At 43.5% G+C, this 16,343-nt stretch overlaps 2 protein-coding genes across 2 annotated transcripts; both read left to right on the forward strand.

Moving 5' to 3' along the window:
• The first annotated feature begins 861 nt into the window (after window positions 1-861).
• LOC105011388 (zinc finger and BTB domain-containing protein 37) lies at window positions 862-3,094 on the forward strand. The gene is made up of 3 exons (XM_029121510.2): window positions 862-1,379; window positions 1,556-2,571; window positions 2,685-3,094. Exons 2-3 carry the CDS (start codon window positions 1,598-1,600, stop codon window positions 2,878-2,880), a joined length of 1,170 nt encoding a protein of 389 aa, XP_028977343.2. The 5' UTR covers window positions 862-1,379; window positions 1,556-1,597; the 3' UTR covers window positions 2,881-3,094.
• Window positions 3,095-8,238: 5,144 nt separating this feature from the next.
• LOC105011381 (zinc finger and BTB domain-containing protein 37) lies at window positions 8,239-16,055 on the forward strand. The gene is made up of 4 exons (XM_010871363.5): window positions 8,239-8,948; window positions 9,127-10,148; window positions 10,262-10,361; window positions 14,893-16,055. Exons 2-4 carry the CDS (start codon window positions 9,151-9,153, stop codon window positions 15,406-15,408), a joined length of 1,614 nt encoding a protein of 537 aa, XP_010869665.3. The 5' UTR covers window positions 8,239-8,948; window positions 9,127-9,150; the 3' UTR covers window positions 15,409-16,055.
• The last annotated feature ends 288 nt before the right edge of the window (window positions 16,056-16,343 follow it).

Consider the following 16,343-nt stretch of genomic DNA (forward strand, 5'->3'; position numbering starts at 1 on the left):
TCTTACCCTGCCATACTATTGTGCTGGGGGATTGGGTCAGTTCTCCTTCCCCACTAAGTTCTCTTTCTCCACTATAAATCGTTGTTGATATGAGGAATGCATTTTCTGAATTTTCCCAGTCTCCTCCCGTTTTAAACTTTAGGAGGACATGAGGTCCTGCTCCACACCTGCGGAGTACCTGGTTTGGGGGGCCCGTTGCTGTCCCATGTACCATGCCCACATGCATTTATTAATTATTCCAATTGGACTCTTAACGTCTCACCCGGCACAGCCAGAAGAGGATTGGTCACCCTCTGAGCCTGGGTCCTCTCTAGGTTTCTTCCTAAATTTCCTAGCCACTGAAATTCAACACTACGGTTGTTTGCTCCTTGGGGTTTAAGGTTGGGTGTTTCTGTAAAAACACTTGGTGACAACTGCTTTTGTATAAAGGGCTTTATAAATACATTTGATTGATTGAAATTTGATTGAAAATTTCCACAAACTTAAAAAGTACAATAATAAAGGGTTTGACTCGAAAACAATACCGAATTCCTGAGGAGTTGTATATTTTTTTTATGGGCATAACAGAACAACATACCTTTACTGCAGTTGACTTAACTGAAAAAAAATGGCTTGTTTGTAGGTAGAACAACCTGCTTCGGCGACGAGTTCCTGCAAGTATCGCCGCTTTTACTTTCTAAAATAAATTTAATTAACTACAATTACCATAGCGATAGCCGTAAAATCTGACTTAAAGTTAATGCATTCTGGGGCAGATGTTCTTTTATCCGGCGTTTACACGGTTCCTTTAAGGCTTGTTAGTAAGAAGAGAACACCACTTCCCATAATGCAAATTGACTTTTTCCTCAAAATTGGCCCGCCTGCCGTGTTATGAAACGGGAAAATGAGAGCGGCGAAAGGAGTAACAGACCAGATAAAATAGAAAATAAGTTAATTTGCGTATTGATAAATCATATATGCAACAATACCGCCGTTGTATTACGATGGTTCGTTATGACATAGAAGTTGTACGGTGTTCTCTCTTGTTCTGTTTTTTATGTTAGCTACATGGACGTTGAACTAGCTGGCTAGCCACCTCCCTCACGAGCAACGCCGGGGTGTATTCTTCGTTAGAAGGCTTGGTTCATCCCCGTACTGCAGTATGATACAGTTGCAGAAAGGAGGGCCAGGACTCGGTTATTGGATTTGAACGTCTCTGCTGTACGAGAGCAGCGTCAGGTCACACTATTTGTCAACAATGTACATTTCTTTGCAAGCAATAATTAGTGCCATCTTCTATGCAAGTTAGTCAGTTGCTAATATTATGGTGCAGTACAGAAATTGATAACCAGTAAAATTTCCGTGCCTGTGGTCCAGTGTTGCTGGTGCATTTCATTAAGGTAAGAAAAGTTATGTCCTCCTACGCTAAAGCTAACTTTTTGGTTAGGTTGTCAAAATGTAAATCTCAGACCGTTTTCTAAATTGTCGGTTGTCTGTGTATGTGAAGTAATACAGAAAGGATTATTCATTGTAGCATAACCTCTATGACCTTATGATGTCTATTTCCTTTGCACAGCCATAAGGAATCATAACAGGCAGCATAGAGCGAGCGAGCACCATGGAGCGAGCAGGCAGCATCCAGCTGGACATCCCTGACTTCAGCAACTCTGTGCTATCCCACCTGAACCAGCTGCGCATTCAGGGGCGCCTGTGCGACATAGTGGTGAATGTGCAGGGCCAGAGCTTCCGTGCTCACAAGGTGGTGTTGGCTGCTAGCTCCCCTTACTTCCGAGACCAAATGTCGCTGAGCCAGATGAGCACCGTCTCCCTGTCAGACATCCACAACCCCTCCGTGTTCGAGCAACTCCTCTCCTTCTGCTACACTGGGAGGTTGTGCCTACAGCTGGCCGACATCATCAGCTACCTGACTGCTGCCAGCTTCCTGCAGATGCAGCACATCATCGACCACTGCATGCAGATCCTGGAGGGCATCCACCTGAAGAGCACCCTGGCAGATATGGAGGAGGACCTGGGGGCCGGGGTGGGACAGCAGGGGCACAAAGGCGCAGGGAGCTTGGAGGCCAGAAGAGGTGTTGTGGGAACGTCAGGGGGCTTGCACTTCCTCAGCCCACAACACAGCAGCCCCAGGGTTCTGGGCCCTCGAGGAAGCAACACTGGAGGGGCAATGGATATCCGGGAGGTGGGGAGCCCAGCGGGGGAGTCAATGAGCCCCCAGATGGTGGAGCACAGCGGGCTAGGGCCGGAAGGGCTTGCCGAGGGGGTGGGCGGCAGGCTGGTGATTGAGCCGATTTTGTGTATAAATCGGGCCGGCCAGTGGTACGTGGAGGCCGAGTCCGAGAGGGGGAGCGGCGGCGAGGAAGGGGAGTCTGTACGGGTGGTGGACGGGTTAAGGATAAAGACTGAGAGGGTGGAGGAGTGGATCGGGGCCGATACCCAGGAGGAAGGCAGCGGGGCGGAAGAGGGAGCAGCCATAATGATTGACACATCTGGGAGGAGCTCTTTGGTCCAGGAGGGTTTTATCACCGGGGCTAAGAGCTCTCAGCCCTCCAGCAGTTTTAGTGAGACAGAGAGGTGGGTACAAGGAAGCATGCGCTTCATGGTTTCTTCGAGTGTGCGCACACGTTTTTGAAAGGTGTAACAGCTCGACGAAGATGTTTGAGGATCCAATGTCTCTGTCCTGTCAGGTTTAGTCCTACTGGCAGTGTGGTGGTGATGGCCGAGAGACAGAGAGCCAAGAGTGAGTCACCCAGCAGAGCGTTCGACCAGCGCCATGCCAGCTCCCAGGTATGTGTCACTTGGTGGGTACTGACCTTTTCTGGGACCTTTTCCTCTTTTTCTGTCCAAAGTCTACCTTACATTGCTCCCCCCCCCCCAAGTTAAGGTTATTCATCGGTACACCAGCCTGTTACAGTGAGGGGAAAATATTTTGAGCCCCTGCTGATTTTGTACGTTTGCCCACTTATAAAGAAAGGATCAGTCTATAATTTTGATGGTAGGTTTATTGGAACATTGGGAGACAGAATAACAAAGAGATCCAGAAAAACGCATGTCAAAATTTTTATAAATTGATTTGCATTTTAATGAATGAAATAAGTATTTGATCCCCTCTCAATCAGAAAGATTTCTGGTTCCCAGGTGTCTTTTATACAGGTAACGGGCTGAGATTAGGAGCACACTCTTAAAAGGAGTGCTCCTAATCTCAGCTTGTTACCTGTATAAAAGACACCTGTCCACAGAACCAATCAATCAGATTCCAAACTCTCCACCATGGCCAAGACCAAGACCAAAGAGCTGTCCAAGGATGTCAGGGACAAGATTGTAGACCTACACAAGGCTGGAATGGGCTACAGGACCATCGCCAAGCAGCTTGGTGAGAAGGTGACAACAGTTGGTGCAATTATTCGCAAATGGAAGAAACACAAAAGAACTGGCAATCTCCCTCGGTCTGGGGCTCCATGCAAGATCTCACCTTGTGGAGTTGCAATGATTATGAGAACGGTGAGGAATCAGCCCAGAACTACACAGGAGGATCTTGTCAATGATCTCAAGGCAGCTGGGACCATAGTCACCAAGAAAACAATTGGTAACACACTACGTCGTGAAGGACTGAAATCCTGCATTGCCCGCGAGGTCAGGGAATGAGGACGTATAAATGTGTGTACATTGTGTATATATGTGTAGAAGTGGGGTGTGTTTGTATGTGGTTTTGTTGCCCTGTGGTTGTGTTTATGGAAAGTGTGTAAGTTCCCTCTTCAGTTTCCATTTCTCAGAGTGTTTGTCTTTGAGGCAATTGGAATTACTCCAGGAGAAAAAAAGGGCTAAACTGGAAGAAAGTGGGTATCTCTGGACATCCAGTTGCCCATGCCAGACAGTAGAAATCTGCAGTGATGCAGTTTGGTTCCTCCACTCCTCACAACTTGAGGCCTGTGAGCACTGAACTGAATATTTTCACATTTAAAAGACAATGTCATGTGGAAGCACTTACACTACAGCACCCAAACCATAAACCTGACTTTTCAGTATTATGAATTCAACCACATTCTTTTTCAGATTGAGAGGAAGCCTTTTCAGACAAAGGTATTTTTGTTATTAGTAAAGCACTTGTTGTGCAAGTGCTAATTAAGAACCATCAACAAATTATAGGTGTTTACTGATTCTCTAAGGCGTTGATGAATGTGTGACAATAGTTTGTAGCACTTATTGTTATTATTGAAATATTTAAGAAATACCATTAATGAAGTGCTGTATTTCTTTCTACTTAACTCTGAAGGCAACTACAATGTCAGTTCCAGCCCACAATTGAGAATGTTGTGCTTTTCATTTTTTTCATTTCACTCTTATTGGAAAAAAGTTCTCTGTAGCAATGCAATGTAGTTGCAATAATAATTTATATTCAAAACAGTGAAAAGGTGTTATTTCTTCTTTTTGATGTGTGAAAAATGCCAAGAACATTCTGTTTTAGGCCCTTCATTGAAGTTATAGTTAGCTCCAGCCTTTCAATGTGCGCATGTTTGCCTGTCCCCTTGAAACATCCTTTCTTGTGAAACCTAGCAGGCCTGTGGAGTAGGGATGGATATGAAGCACCAATAGATGAAAACTGACATGAACAGACAAACAGCACTAATCCCTCCCAACCCCTATGAATGTTCTATAATGAAATAAGGGAATATAGATCTTACAGTGGACACATCAATTAGACCACTGGAATGGTGCTATGGACCCCTGGATTTGTTCCGTTAATAAACATGTGTTGTTTAGGACTGTTCAACACCCACAGCACTTGAATGGCAATGCAACAACTCTTGATCAGAGTCAATTGATCACATTTTGTGTTTTGGTTAGCTGTTAATATATTAATAAAAATAGATTTTTTTTGGGAATATTCTTCAATTCATGTATTTTCTCAACATGCAAGTTAGGCTGGCCCAATGCAGAATATTGTGACAGTAACATAATAGTTGTCATTGTTACAGCATGTATGTATATGCATGTATATAGGCATTATCAAAGGGTTCAATGAAGGGCTCAGACTAACTTCTGCCATCTCTAAAAACAATGTTTCTCTTGAGAGTAGGTTACTCTCCTGAAAGCAACCTGTTTCAAGTACAGTTCCACCTACAGAGAAAATTTACCCAGTTAATTCAACCGCAGTCCTGAAGTACAGGTAAGTGCAATAGTAAATCTGTCAAACCTATAATCAACTGATATTAAAAAAAACAAATTATAACGTTATGAAAATCAACAAGGTTATATGATAGTCTGTTATTTAAAATACTGTAATATCTAGGGTTCAATTCAACACTTAATGCAGGGGCTACGATTAAATCTGAATAATCAAATTTGACAAAGGAAACATTTGATTGAATTATTGATTATTAATTTCCTTGTAATAATTATACTTACAAACTTGTTAAATTTGAATAGGTTCTATAGTGTCAATCTATGTGGATACTTCAGGTCTTTGGATCTGACATGAAAATCTGTTTTCTCGTGCTATAATTGAATATTCATGGTAGGCCAATATGAAAAAGAGCCTGCTTTTTTTAAAGTGATTTTGAGCAAACTTCAAAATCATATCTGACTCCTCCCATTTTCTAAATTAAAAAAATGAATAAACTTTTCTTTCCCTAGGTAGGCGCAGAGGTATTCAAAGTCTGGGTCGAGACCCCAAGTTTGTTTTTGGGGGAATTGCAGTGGGGTTGCCACAGTTCTTAATTACACATCTTAATTACACATCACCAAAATACTGCTTTAATTAAGACTACCTAACACATGGTCATTATAGGCTACAATGGCAAGCCTGGTGCAATTTTGTTGCTTTAAAAGGGAATAACGACGACTATCTACACATTTTCTACGTTCATATATCGCTTGAAGCAGTGGTTAATTTGAGCTAAAAGCGCAGCAGACCACACCTGCTCGAACAGGATCCAGCACCTCTCAGATTTTCCTCAGTTTGTTCCGGCACCTACTTTTAACAGATGTGGTATGCTGCGCTTGACTTGTCTTTTTCCATCACTGTTTTCGCTTTGCACTGTAAACATTCCACCAGTGACCAGCCGTCCCGGTTTGCCCAGGATTGTCCCGGTTTCAAGCTGGGTGTCCCGGGTCCCGACAAATATCTGTAAAACACAGAAATGTCCCGGTTTTTGACATTCACCACCAAATTGTCCAGGTTTTCAGCACAATTAAAAGAAGAAGAATACTGTAATGTTTCCACGTACGAGTCAGAGCCAAACAAACAAATGCGTAGCAAAGCTACAATTCTCATCAAACCTCAAAGCGCCTCCCGCTCCACCTACAAGCACGCATGATGACCAACATGCATGCATACGCGCATACATGTGCGCGTGCATTAACGTGCGGTTACACTAGGGTCCCAGTTTGGGGGTTTGAAAATGTGGTCATCCTACACTAGAAACAAAAAGAGTTCATACAGCTGGCTTTCCCTGCATGAAAGATGGTGAAATAGTTTTAGTTGTCCGCTATTTGCGCTGCCGATGTGCTTTATTCGCATCGATTTGCCTTATTCGCATCGATTTGCCAACCGGATCCAAGTCTCTCGGGCGCCCCAATGTTTTCCGGGTTCTCCCGATTTACAAATAAAGCACCGGCTTGAAGTAATTGTTAGACTTTCTCTCCACAAGCGCCAATCTCTCACTCAGTGAGAACAGGGTCGAGCAAGCGCAACGTCACCTGATATTTTGCTTTACCCCCACTAATGTGATTTGATAAAATTTTAAGAAACAGTTGCTATCTTCGAGGAAAACAAATTGTCACAGTGAAAACGTAACATTGGGGAACCAATGTTAGACATTTTATGTGATAAATGTTAGCGACGGGTTTTAAATGTTACATTTTCAAAGATCACCTCAAAAGACGCGTCATTAGCGTGTGCAGCAAGACCCTTACTGAATGAGTTGCGAGCAAGGAAAATCAGTCCAGCAGATACTTAAAGCAATGTATGAACTTAGACAAATCGCAAATATTTGTCATTATTATTACAATTTCAGAGTAACAAACTTTGGACAACCAATTGTTGACAGGCAATATAAAATGGCGAAAATGGGACATTGCTGCCTGACAGAGGCGTAGCTAGGATCACAATACACCCCCCCCCCCTTTTGTCCAATGATAATAACATCGTGAATATGAATACGTGTATTGTGCATACTGTGTCAGCAAAGGAATGAACTTTGGGAAATGTGGTATCAAACACTTTCCCATGTGTAATATAGTGTGTTCTTTGTTCCTTGTGGGATGACAAAAACTCAGCCAAAAACTTCTTCGCAATGCAGTTTTCTGTGAGATTGTTTCCTGGGGTGACTGTGGCAGGTTTGGGGGGAACACTAATGCTGGTGGATGATAAGTCCATGATAAGAAAGACACTTAGCACCTCCCAATGGCAATATGTGGCTATTGCTACATAAAAGGAACATTCATATTTATTTTAAGAACCATTATTCATCCAATAAACCTTTCTCTGCTCACAAAATTGCATTGGAATTTTGTCGAAGTGGTCGCCTAAACATCCATATATGCATAAAATCTATGTTTACAAAACATTATGTGCAACTTCGTTTTCTGCCAAATAGTTTGATGGGTACGGGAGGCTACAACTTGAGTCGTCCCTGTTTGGGAAAACCTGTTTTGCTTGTCTGACAAACAAAAGTGAAGTAGAAAAAATGATTTGGTTCACAGCCTCTGGTCGAGCGGTAATGATTATGTCTCAACATCTAGTCTTCAGACCCTATGATTTCAAAGATCTGGAAAGGTGTTGCAATTGTTTAAGGACACGTACAATCTTTCCGAATGCATAGAAAAGGGCTTAATACCATTAGCTTTGCCCGATCAAACGATGATGTAGGCATGGTGTAGGCATCATATTTTCCACAAAATTAAAAAGTACAATAACTCCCAAAGGGTTTGCATCGAAACAAAACCGAATTCCTGAGGAGTTATAGGGATTTACTCTTTTTTAGAATTTGTTTTATGTGAATAACTGAACAACATACATTTACCGCAGTTGACTTAACTGAAAAAGATTGTTTTGGTACCAATTATATAAAATAAAAAATAAATAAAAAGATTGGCATTGTTATATGATATCTCTAGTTAAAAATAAGTCTTTGAATTAAGAAAAAATGGCTTGTTTGTAGGTAGAACCAACCTGCTTCGGCGACGCGCTCCTGCAAGTATCGCGATGTTGAGTCTTTTTTTTTTCTTCTCTCTTTTACTTTCTAAAATAAATTAAAGGAACTACAATAACCAATAACCGTAGCCGTAAAATCTATCTCACTTCAAGGTAATGCATTCTGGGACAGATGTTCTTTTATCCGGCGCTTACACGGGTCCTTTATGGCTTGTTATTAAGAAGAGAACACCACTTCCCATAATGCAAATTGACTTTTTCCTCAAAATTGGCCCGTCTGCCGTGTCATGAAATGGGAAAATGAGAGCGGCGAAAGGAGTAACAGACCAGATAAAATAGAAAATAAGTTAACGAACGTATTGACACATCATATATGCAACATTACCGCAGTTGTATTACGATGGTTCGTTATGACATAGAAGTTGTACGGTGTTCTCTCTTGCTCAGTTTTTTATGTTAGCTACATGGACGTTGAACTAGCTGGCTAGCCACCTCCCTCACGAGCAACGCCGGGGTGTATTCTTCGTTAGAAGGCTTGGTTCATCCCCGTACTGCAGTATGATACAGTGGCAAAAAGGAGGGCCAGGACTCGGTTATTGGATTTGAACGTCTCCGCTGTACGAGAGCAGCGTCAGGTCACACTATTTGTCAACAATGTACATTTCTTTGCAAGCTATAATTAGTGCCATCTTCTATGCAAGTTAGTCAGTTGCTAATATTATGGTGCAGTACAGAAATTGATAACCAGTAACATTTCCGTGCCCGTGGTCCAGTGCTGCTGGTGCATTTCATTAAGGTAAGAAAAGTTATGTCCTCCTACGCTAAAGCTAACTTTTTGGTTAGGTTGTCAAAATGTTAATCTCTGAGACAGTTTTCTAATTTGACGGTTGTCTGTGTATGTGAAGTAATACAGAAAAGATTATTCATTATTCTATAACCTCTATGTCCTTATGATGTCTATTTCCTTTGCACAGCCATAAGGAATCATAACAGGCAGCATGGAGCGAGCGAGCACCATGGAGCGAGCAGGCAGCATCCAGCTGGACATCCCTGACTTCAGCAACTCTGTGCTATCCCACCTGAACCAGCTGCGCATTCAGGGGCGCCTGTGCGACATAGTGGTGAATGTGCAGGGCCAGAGCTTCCGTGCTCACAAGGTGGTGTTGGCTGCTAGCTCCCCTTACTTCCGAGACCACATGTCGCTGAGCCAGATGAGCACCGTCTCCCTGTCAGTCATCCGCAACCCCTCCGTGTTTGAGCAACTCCTCTCCTTCTGCTACACTGGGAGGTTGTGCCTACAGCTGGCCGACATCATCAGCTACCTGACTGCCGCCAGCTTCCTGCAGATGCAGCACATCATCGACCGCTGCACGCAGATCCTGGAGGGCATCCACCTGAAGATCAGCCTGGCGGATGTGGAGGAGGACCTGGGGGCCGGGGTGGGACCTCAGGGTCACAGAGGCGCAGGGAGCTTGGAGGCCAGAAGAGGAGGAGGTGTGGTGGGAACGTCAGGGGGCTTGCGCTCCCTCAGCCCACACCACAGCAGCCCCAGGGTTCTGGGCCCTCGAGGAAGCAACACTGGAGGGGCAATGGATATCCGGGAGGTGGGGAGCCCAGCGGGGGAGTCAATGAGTCCCCAGATGGTGGAGCACAGCGGGCTAGGGCCGGAAGGGCTTGCCGGGGGGGTAGGCAGCAGGCTGGTGAAAGAGCCGATTTTGCGTATAAATCGGGCCGGCCAGTGGTACGTGGAGGCCGAGTCCGAGAGGGGGAGCGGCGGCGAGGAAGGGGAGTCTGTACGGGTGGTGGACGGGTTAAGGATAAAGACTGAGAGGGTGGAGGAGTGGATCGGGGCCGATACCCAGGAGGAAGGCAGCGGGGCGGAAGAGGGAGCAGCCATGATGATTGACACATCTGGGAGGAGCTCTTTGGTCCAGGAGGGTTTTATCACCGGGGCTAAGAGCTCTCAGCCCTCCAGCAGTTTTAGTGAGACAGAGAGGTGGGTACAAGGAAGCATGCGCTTCATGGTTTCTTCGAGTGTGCGTGCACGTTTTTGAAAGGTGTAACAGCTCGACGAAGATGTTTGAGGATCCAATGTCTCTGTCCTGTCAGGTTTAGTCCTACTGGCAGTGTGGTGGTGATGGCCGAGAGACAGAGAGCCAAGAGTGAGTCACCCAGCAGAGCGGACGACCAGCGCCATGCCAGCTCCCAGGTATGTGACTCTACCCTGGTGGTCAGTACTCTGCCTGTCCAAAGTCTGCCTTACATTGCTCCCCCCCCCCCCCAAGTTAAGGTTATTCATCGGTACACCAGCCTGTTACGGTGAGGGAAAACATTTTGATCCCCTGCTGATTTTGTATGTTTGCCCATTGACTAAGAAATTATCAGTCTATAATTTGTATGGTAGGTTTATTTGAACAGTGGGAGACAGAATAACAACAAAAAATCCAGAAATACCAATGTCATATTTTATAAATTGATTTGCATTTTAATGAGTAAAATAATTATTTGATCCCCTCTCAATCAGAAAGATTTCTGGCTCCCAGGTGTCTTTTATACAGGTATCAAGCTGAGATTAGGAGCACACTTTTAAACGGCGTGCTCCTAATCTCAGCTTGTTACCTGTATAAAAGACGCCTGACCACAGAAGCAATCAATCAGATTACAAACTCTCCAGTATGGTCAAGACCAAAGAGCCGTTTAAGGATGTCAGGGACAAGATTGTAAACCTACACAAGGCTGGAATGGGCTACAGGACCATCGGCAAGCAGCTTGGTGAGAAGGTGACAACACTTGGTGCGATTATTCGTAAATGGAAGAAACACAAAAGAACTGTCAATCTTCCTCGGTCTGGGGCTCCATGCAAGATCTCACCTTGTGGAGTTGCAATGATTATGAGAAGGGTGAGGAATCAGCCCAGAACTACACAGGAGGATCTTGTCAATGATCTCAAGGCAGCTGGGACCATAGTCACCAAGAAAACAATTGGTAACACACTATGCCGTGAATGACTGAAATCCTGCAGCGCCCGCAAGGTCCCCCTGCTCAAGAAAGCATATGTACAGGCCCATCTGAAGTTTCACAATGAACATCTGAATCATTCAGAGGAGAACTGGGTGAAAGTGTTGTGGTCAGATGATCAAAAATCAACCAAAATCAAGCTCTTTGGCATCAACTCAACTCAACTGGCCTAGCCGGAACCTTAATAACTTGGAGAAGATTTCTGCAAAGAGGAGTGGGATAAAATCCCTCATGAGATATGTGCAATCCTGGTGGCCAACTACAAGAAACATTTGACCTCTGTGATTGCCAACAAGGGTTTTGCCACCAAGTCCTAAGTCATGTTTTGCAGAGGGGTCGAATACTTATTTCACTCATTAAAATGTAAATGTATTTTTTTTGTTATTCTGTCTCTCACTGTTCAAATAAACCTACCATTAAAATTATAAACTGATAATTTCTTTGTCGTTGGGCAAACATACAAAATCAGCCGGAGATCAAATAATCTTTTCCCTCACTGTACAGACAGTGGCTTTCGAAAGTATTTGCCCGTTGGACTTTTCCACAGTTTGTGCATTTAACTCGGGGGGTGATGACACTGATATACTCATCAAAAAGTCAATATTGTCAAAGTGAAAAGTAAAATCTAGAGATTGTTCTTAATTGACTGAAAATACAAAACAGGAAATAAACTTCACAAGTATTTACCCCCTTTAGTCAATATTTGGTAAAGTCAACACCCATGACTATTTGGATAAGACTACCAGCTTTGCATATCTGGAGATTGCAATTTTTGCACATTCATCTTTGCAAAATTGCTCAAACTCTGAACTTGAATGGGCCCATTTGGTGGACAAAAATGATACTCTTTTAAACTAGCAGCAATCTGGGTAGTATTATTGAACATTTAGATATGGCAAATATTGCAGTAATATACATAAGTGTCAACTAACAGCAATTGGTAGAATTATTGAATATTATCGATACACGAGTGTAGTAAACGTATGAAGGGTGACATATAACTATGTAGTGGGAATTTAGGAAAATGTTATACACAGCAAAAGTATAGCAAGAAGATAAAGCAATAATATACATAACACCGTACATAGCAGCAGTTTAAAAAGAGTACTATAAACTAGATGTGCAGTGTTAAGCTTCCTCCAAATGTAGTGCTGAGGTCAAAAAGCTCTTTTGTTCATAGGACCATAGAATGTTCTTCCACTTGCCTTCTGGCAAACTCTAGATGAGATTTGATGGGAGTTTTTTTTTTTTTTTTTTTACAATGGCTTTCTTTTTGCCACTCCCATAAATGGAACGTTTGTGAAGCACCTGGACCATTGTTGCAATTAGCAGTGTCTCCCAGCTCAACCTTGGAAGACTGTAACTCCTTTAGAGTTGCCATAGGCCTCTTGGTGGCTTCTGACTAGTGCCGTTCTCGCCCGGATACTCAGCAGGATGTAACACACTTTAATATCACACAGGTGGACTCCATTCAACTTAATTTGGGAACAGTTGTTTGCACCATAGGTCATGTCAGCAGATGTCATAGGAAAGGGGGTGAATACTTAATGCAATCAATCATTTTGTTTTGTATTTGTAATTCATTTAGAATTAATGGTTTAACACAAGAAAACGTGGGGGAATCGTCTGAGAGCCACATAATTCAAGGCTTTTTAGCATAGAGTGGGTCAAAAAGTACCTTTTTTGGTCTAATTGTGTTGGTAACCAGTTTATAATTGCAATAAGGCATCTTGGGGTTTTGTGGTATATTGCCTCTTAGCTGTGGTATATTTATCATATACAGTGGGGCAAAAAGTATTTAGTCAGCCACCAATTGTGCAAGTTCTCCCACTTGAGATGAGAGGGGCCTGTAATTTTCATCATAGGTACACTTCAACTATGAGAAAATGAGAAATATCACATTGTAGGATTTGTAATGAATTAATTGGTAAATTCATCAGTAAAATAAGTATTTGGTCACCTACAAACAAGCAAGATTTCTGGCTCTCACAGACCTGTAACTTCTTTAAGAGGCTCCTCTGTCCTCCACTCGTTACCTGTATTAATGGCACCTGTTTGAACTTGTTATCAGTATAATAGACACCTGTCCACAACCTCAAACAGTCACACTCCAAACTCCACTATGGCCAAGACCAAAGAGCTGTCAAAGGACACAAGAAATCAAATTGCAGACTTGCACCAGGCTGGGAAGACTGAATCTGCAATAGGTAAGCAGCTTGGTGTGAAGAAATCAACTGTGGGAGCAATTATAAGAAAATGGAAGACATACTGATAATCTCCCTCGATCCAAGCTCCACGCAAGATCTCACCCCGAGGGGTCAAAATGATCACAAGAACGGTGAGCAAAAATCACAGAACCACACGGGGGGACCTAGTGAATGACCTGCAGAGAGCTGGGACCAAAGTAACAAAGGCTACCATCAGTAACACTCTACGCCGCCAGGGACACAAATCCTGCAGTGCCAGACGTGTCCCCCTGCTTAAGCCAGTACATGTCCAGGCCCGTCTGAGGTTTGCTAGAGAGCATTTGGATGGTCCAGAAGAGGATTGGGAGAATGTCATATGGTCAGATGAAACCAACATAGAACTTTTGGGTAAAAACTCAACTCGTCGTGTTTGGAGGAGAAAGAATGCTGAGTTGCATCCAAAGAACACCATACCTACTGTGAAGCATAGGGGTGGAAACATCATGCTTTGGGGCTGTTTTTCTGCAAAGGGACCAAGGACGACTGATCTGCGTGAAGGAAAGAATGAATGGGGATGTATCGTGAGATTTTGAGTGAAAATCTCCTTCCATCAGCAAGGGCATTGAAGATGAAACGTGGCTGGGTCTTTCAGCATGACAGTGATCCCAAACACACGGCCTGGGCAACAAAGGAGTGGCTTCATAAGAAGCATTTCAAGGTCCTGGAGTGGCCTAGCCAGTCACCAGATCTCAACCCCATAGAAAATCTTTGGAGGAAGTTAAAAGTGCGTGTTGCCCAGCGACAGCCCCAAAACATCACTGCTCTAGAGGAGATCTGCATGGAGGAATGGTCCAAAATACCAGCAACAGTGTGTGAAAACCTTGTGAAGACTTACAGAAAACGTTTGACCTCTGTCATTGCCAACAAAGGGTATATTACAAAGTATTGAGATTAAGTTTTGTTATTGACCAAATACTTATTTTCCACCATAGTTTACCAATAAGTTCATAAAAAATCCAATACAGGAATTCGGGAATTTATTTTCTCATTTTGTCTCTCATAGTTGAAGTTTACCTATGATGAAAATTACAGGTCTCATCTTTTTAAGTGGGAGAACTTGCACAATTGGTGGCTGACCAAATCCTTTTTTGCCCCACTGTAGCCTTGTGCTCTGTGAATAGGGGTGTACATTGAATACTGCATATGTGTGCAGTCTCCCTCATACACAGAGAAGCTCTTTTATGATGATGTAAGCTCTGTGAAAAGCTTCTTTATAGACTGAAGGCCATAAACAGATTCTGTTACGGCTCTATAGTACAGGAGTGGAAGCCAAAAGCCATGCCATCATTTTAACTTTTTTGAGACATTATAGCTGTGGGCACTAATTGTATCACAGACATATGGTGCTTTCAACTAAAAACAAAAACTGCAAATAGCATTACATCCCTGGTTATCTTTCGGTAGTATTATGAGTTTGGATACATGGATGAACGTTTGAAATGTACCCTTTTGCCTTTTCTACGGTTGGCCTGCCAGGGGGAGGAGCAGGCTGCGTTCGACATGGGCGGCTACGAGGATTACCTGCGTGAACAGGTGGGGGACCGCTGGTTCCGCTACAACCCCCGGCTCACCTGCATCTACTGTTGTAAGTCGTTCAACCAGAAGGGCAGTCTGGACCGCCACATGCGACTACACATGGGCATCACGCCTTTTGTTTGTCGCATCTGCGGCAAGAAGTACACGCGCAAGGACCAGCTGGAGTATCACATCCGCAAACACACAGGAAACAAGCCCTTCCACTGCCACGTCTGTGGCAAAAGCTTCCCCTTCCAGGCCATCCTCAACCAGCACTTCCGCAAGAACCACCCGGGCTGTGCCCCCCACGAGGTGACACACAGCGCCTCCCCAGAGACCACCACTGTCTCCTCCCGTGGGGGCCAGAACGAGGAAGGCTCGCCAAGCCAGGAGGAACCAGAGGGGGGTGGCAGCGGTGGTGGGGTTTCTTTTGGTGACGGCGTCCAGGCTTCGGTTTCCACCACTGGGCCTGATTGACAGGGTATATGTTAGGCTTGCGTGTACACTCCTGCCAGGGAACGAAAGATGATATCTTCAAGTTGCTTCAAAGTAAAGGATAAATAAGGGAGTAGGGGATTTTCAGAGGTTTTCAAGTCCATCCAGGGTGAGATTTTTTATAAGCATTTTTCAATTCCTTTCAACTAAACAGCAGGGACAGGAGAACGATGCAAAAGAGTAGTTTGATAGGGCACTTTGTATTATATAGTTATTTATAAGTGATATTTCCGCTTTAAACCACATCTACCTTCACAATACAAACATGAACAGATAAAGCCAACACATGAAGAAATGCCACACACTCCAATAACCTCATTAAAACACTGAGTGCAGTGGGTTTTATTTGACTGTTTTCCTATGTTACAGTTTTATACTTTTGTATTACCGGTTTTACAGGTTCAGAATGCAGAAAAACTATTTGAACTGGTTACAATTTGGTAATGTATTAATATTGCCAAAACACAGTGCCAGTGTAATATCTACATACATATTTTCCTTTATTTCTTTTTGCCTTAAGACAATCTTGAGCAGTTGGGGGTCAGTGATAGTTAATCAGACCCCTCTTCGTATATGCTCATTTTAAGTGCACATAAATAGTAGATTTGGCTCAGTGGGGGGGGGGGGGGGGGGTAAAAAGAAAGAAAACGGTAAATCAATTTGGTTTTAGTGAGGATAACTCTTCACTTTCACCATGATTGTTGTGCCATCGGTCTTAACAAGGCGTAATGCTTTTAGTAGTGTACCATTGTTGTCAGTGCACCATTTATTATTATTATTATTAAGATATTGGCAAACGTCAGAGGCCTTTCAAAGAGGACTCGTGTTAATCCACATCTATTTTATCCGTTAAAACCTCATATCTCCACTTAACTCAACCAGCTGCTAAACGCATGCTTCTAGACAGGAACACAGAA

Source organism: Esox lucius, chromosome 8, assembly GCF_011004845.1.
Source record: "Esox lucius isolate fEsoLuc1 chromosome 8, fEsoLuc1.pri, whole genome shotgun sequence".
NCBI lineage: Eukaryota > Metazoa > Chordata > Actinopteri > Esociformes > Esocidae > Esox > Esox lucius.

Bases quoted from the DNA above. Each gene is read 5' to 3' on its own strand.
- LOC105011388 (XM_029121510.2), top strand. From the start codon at position 1,598: ATGGAGCGAGCAGGCAGCATCCAGCTGGACATCCCTGACTTCAGCAAC. The intron at 2,572-2,684 runs GTGGGTACAAGG...CTGTCCTGTCAG, and splicing joins AGTTTTAGTGAGACAGAGAG to GTTTAGTCCTACTGGCAGTG.
- LOC105011381 (XM_010871363.5), top strand. From the start codon at position 9,151: ATGGAGCGAGCGAGCACCATGGAGCGAGCAGGCAGCATCCAGCTGGAC. The intron at 10,149-10,261 runs GTGGGTACAAGG...CTGTCCTGTCAG, and splicing joins AGTTTTAGTGAGACAGAGAG to GTTTAGTCCTACTGGCAGTG. The intron at 10,362-14,892 runs GTATGTGACTCT...TTGGCCTGCCAG, and splicing joins AGCGCCATGCCAGCTCCCAG to GGGGAGGAGCAGGCTGCGTT.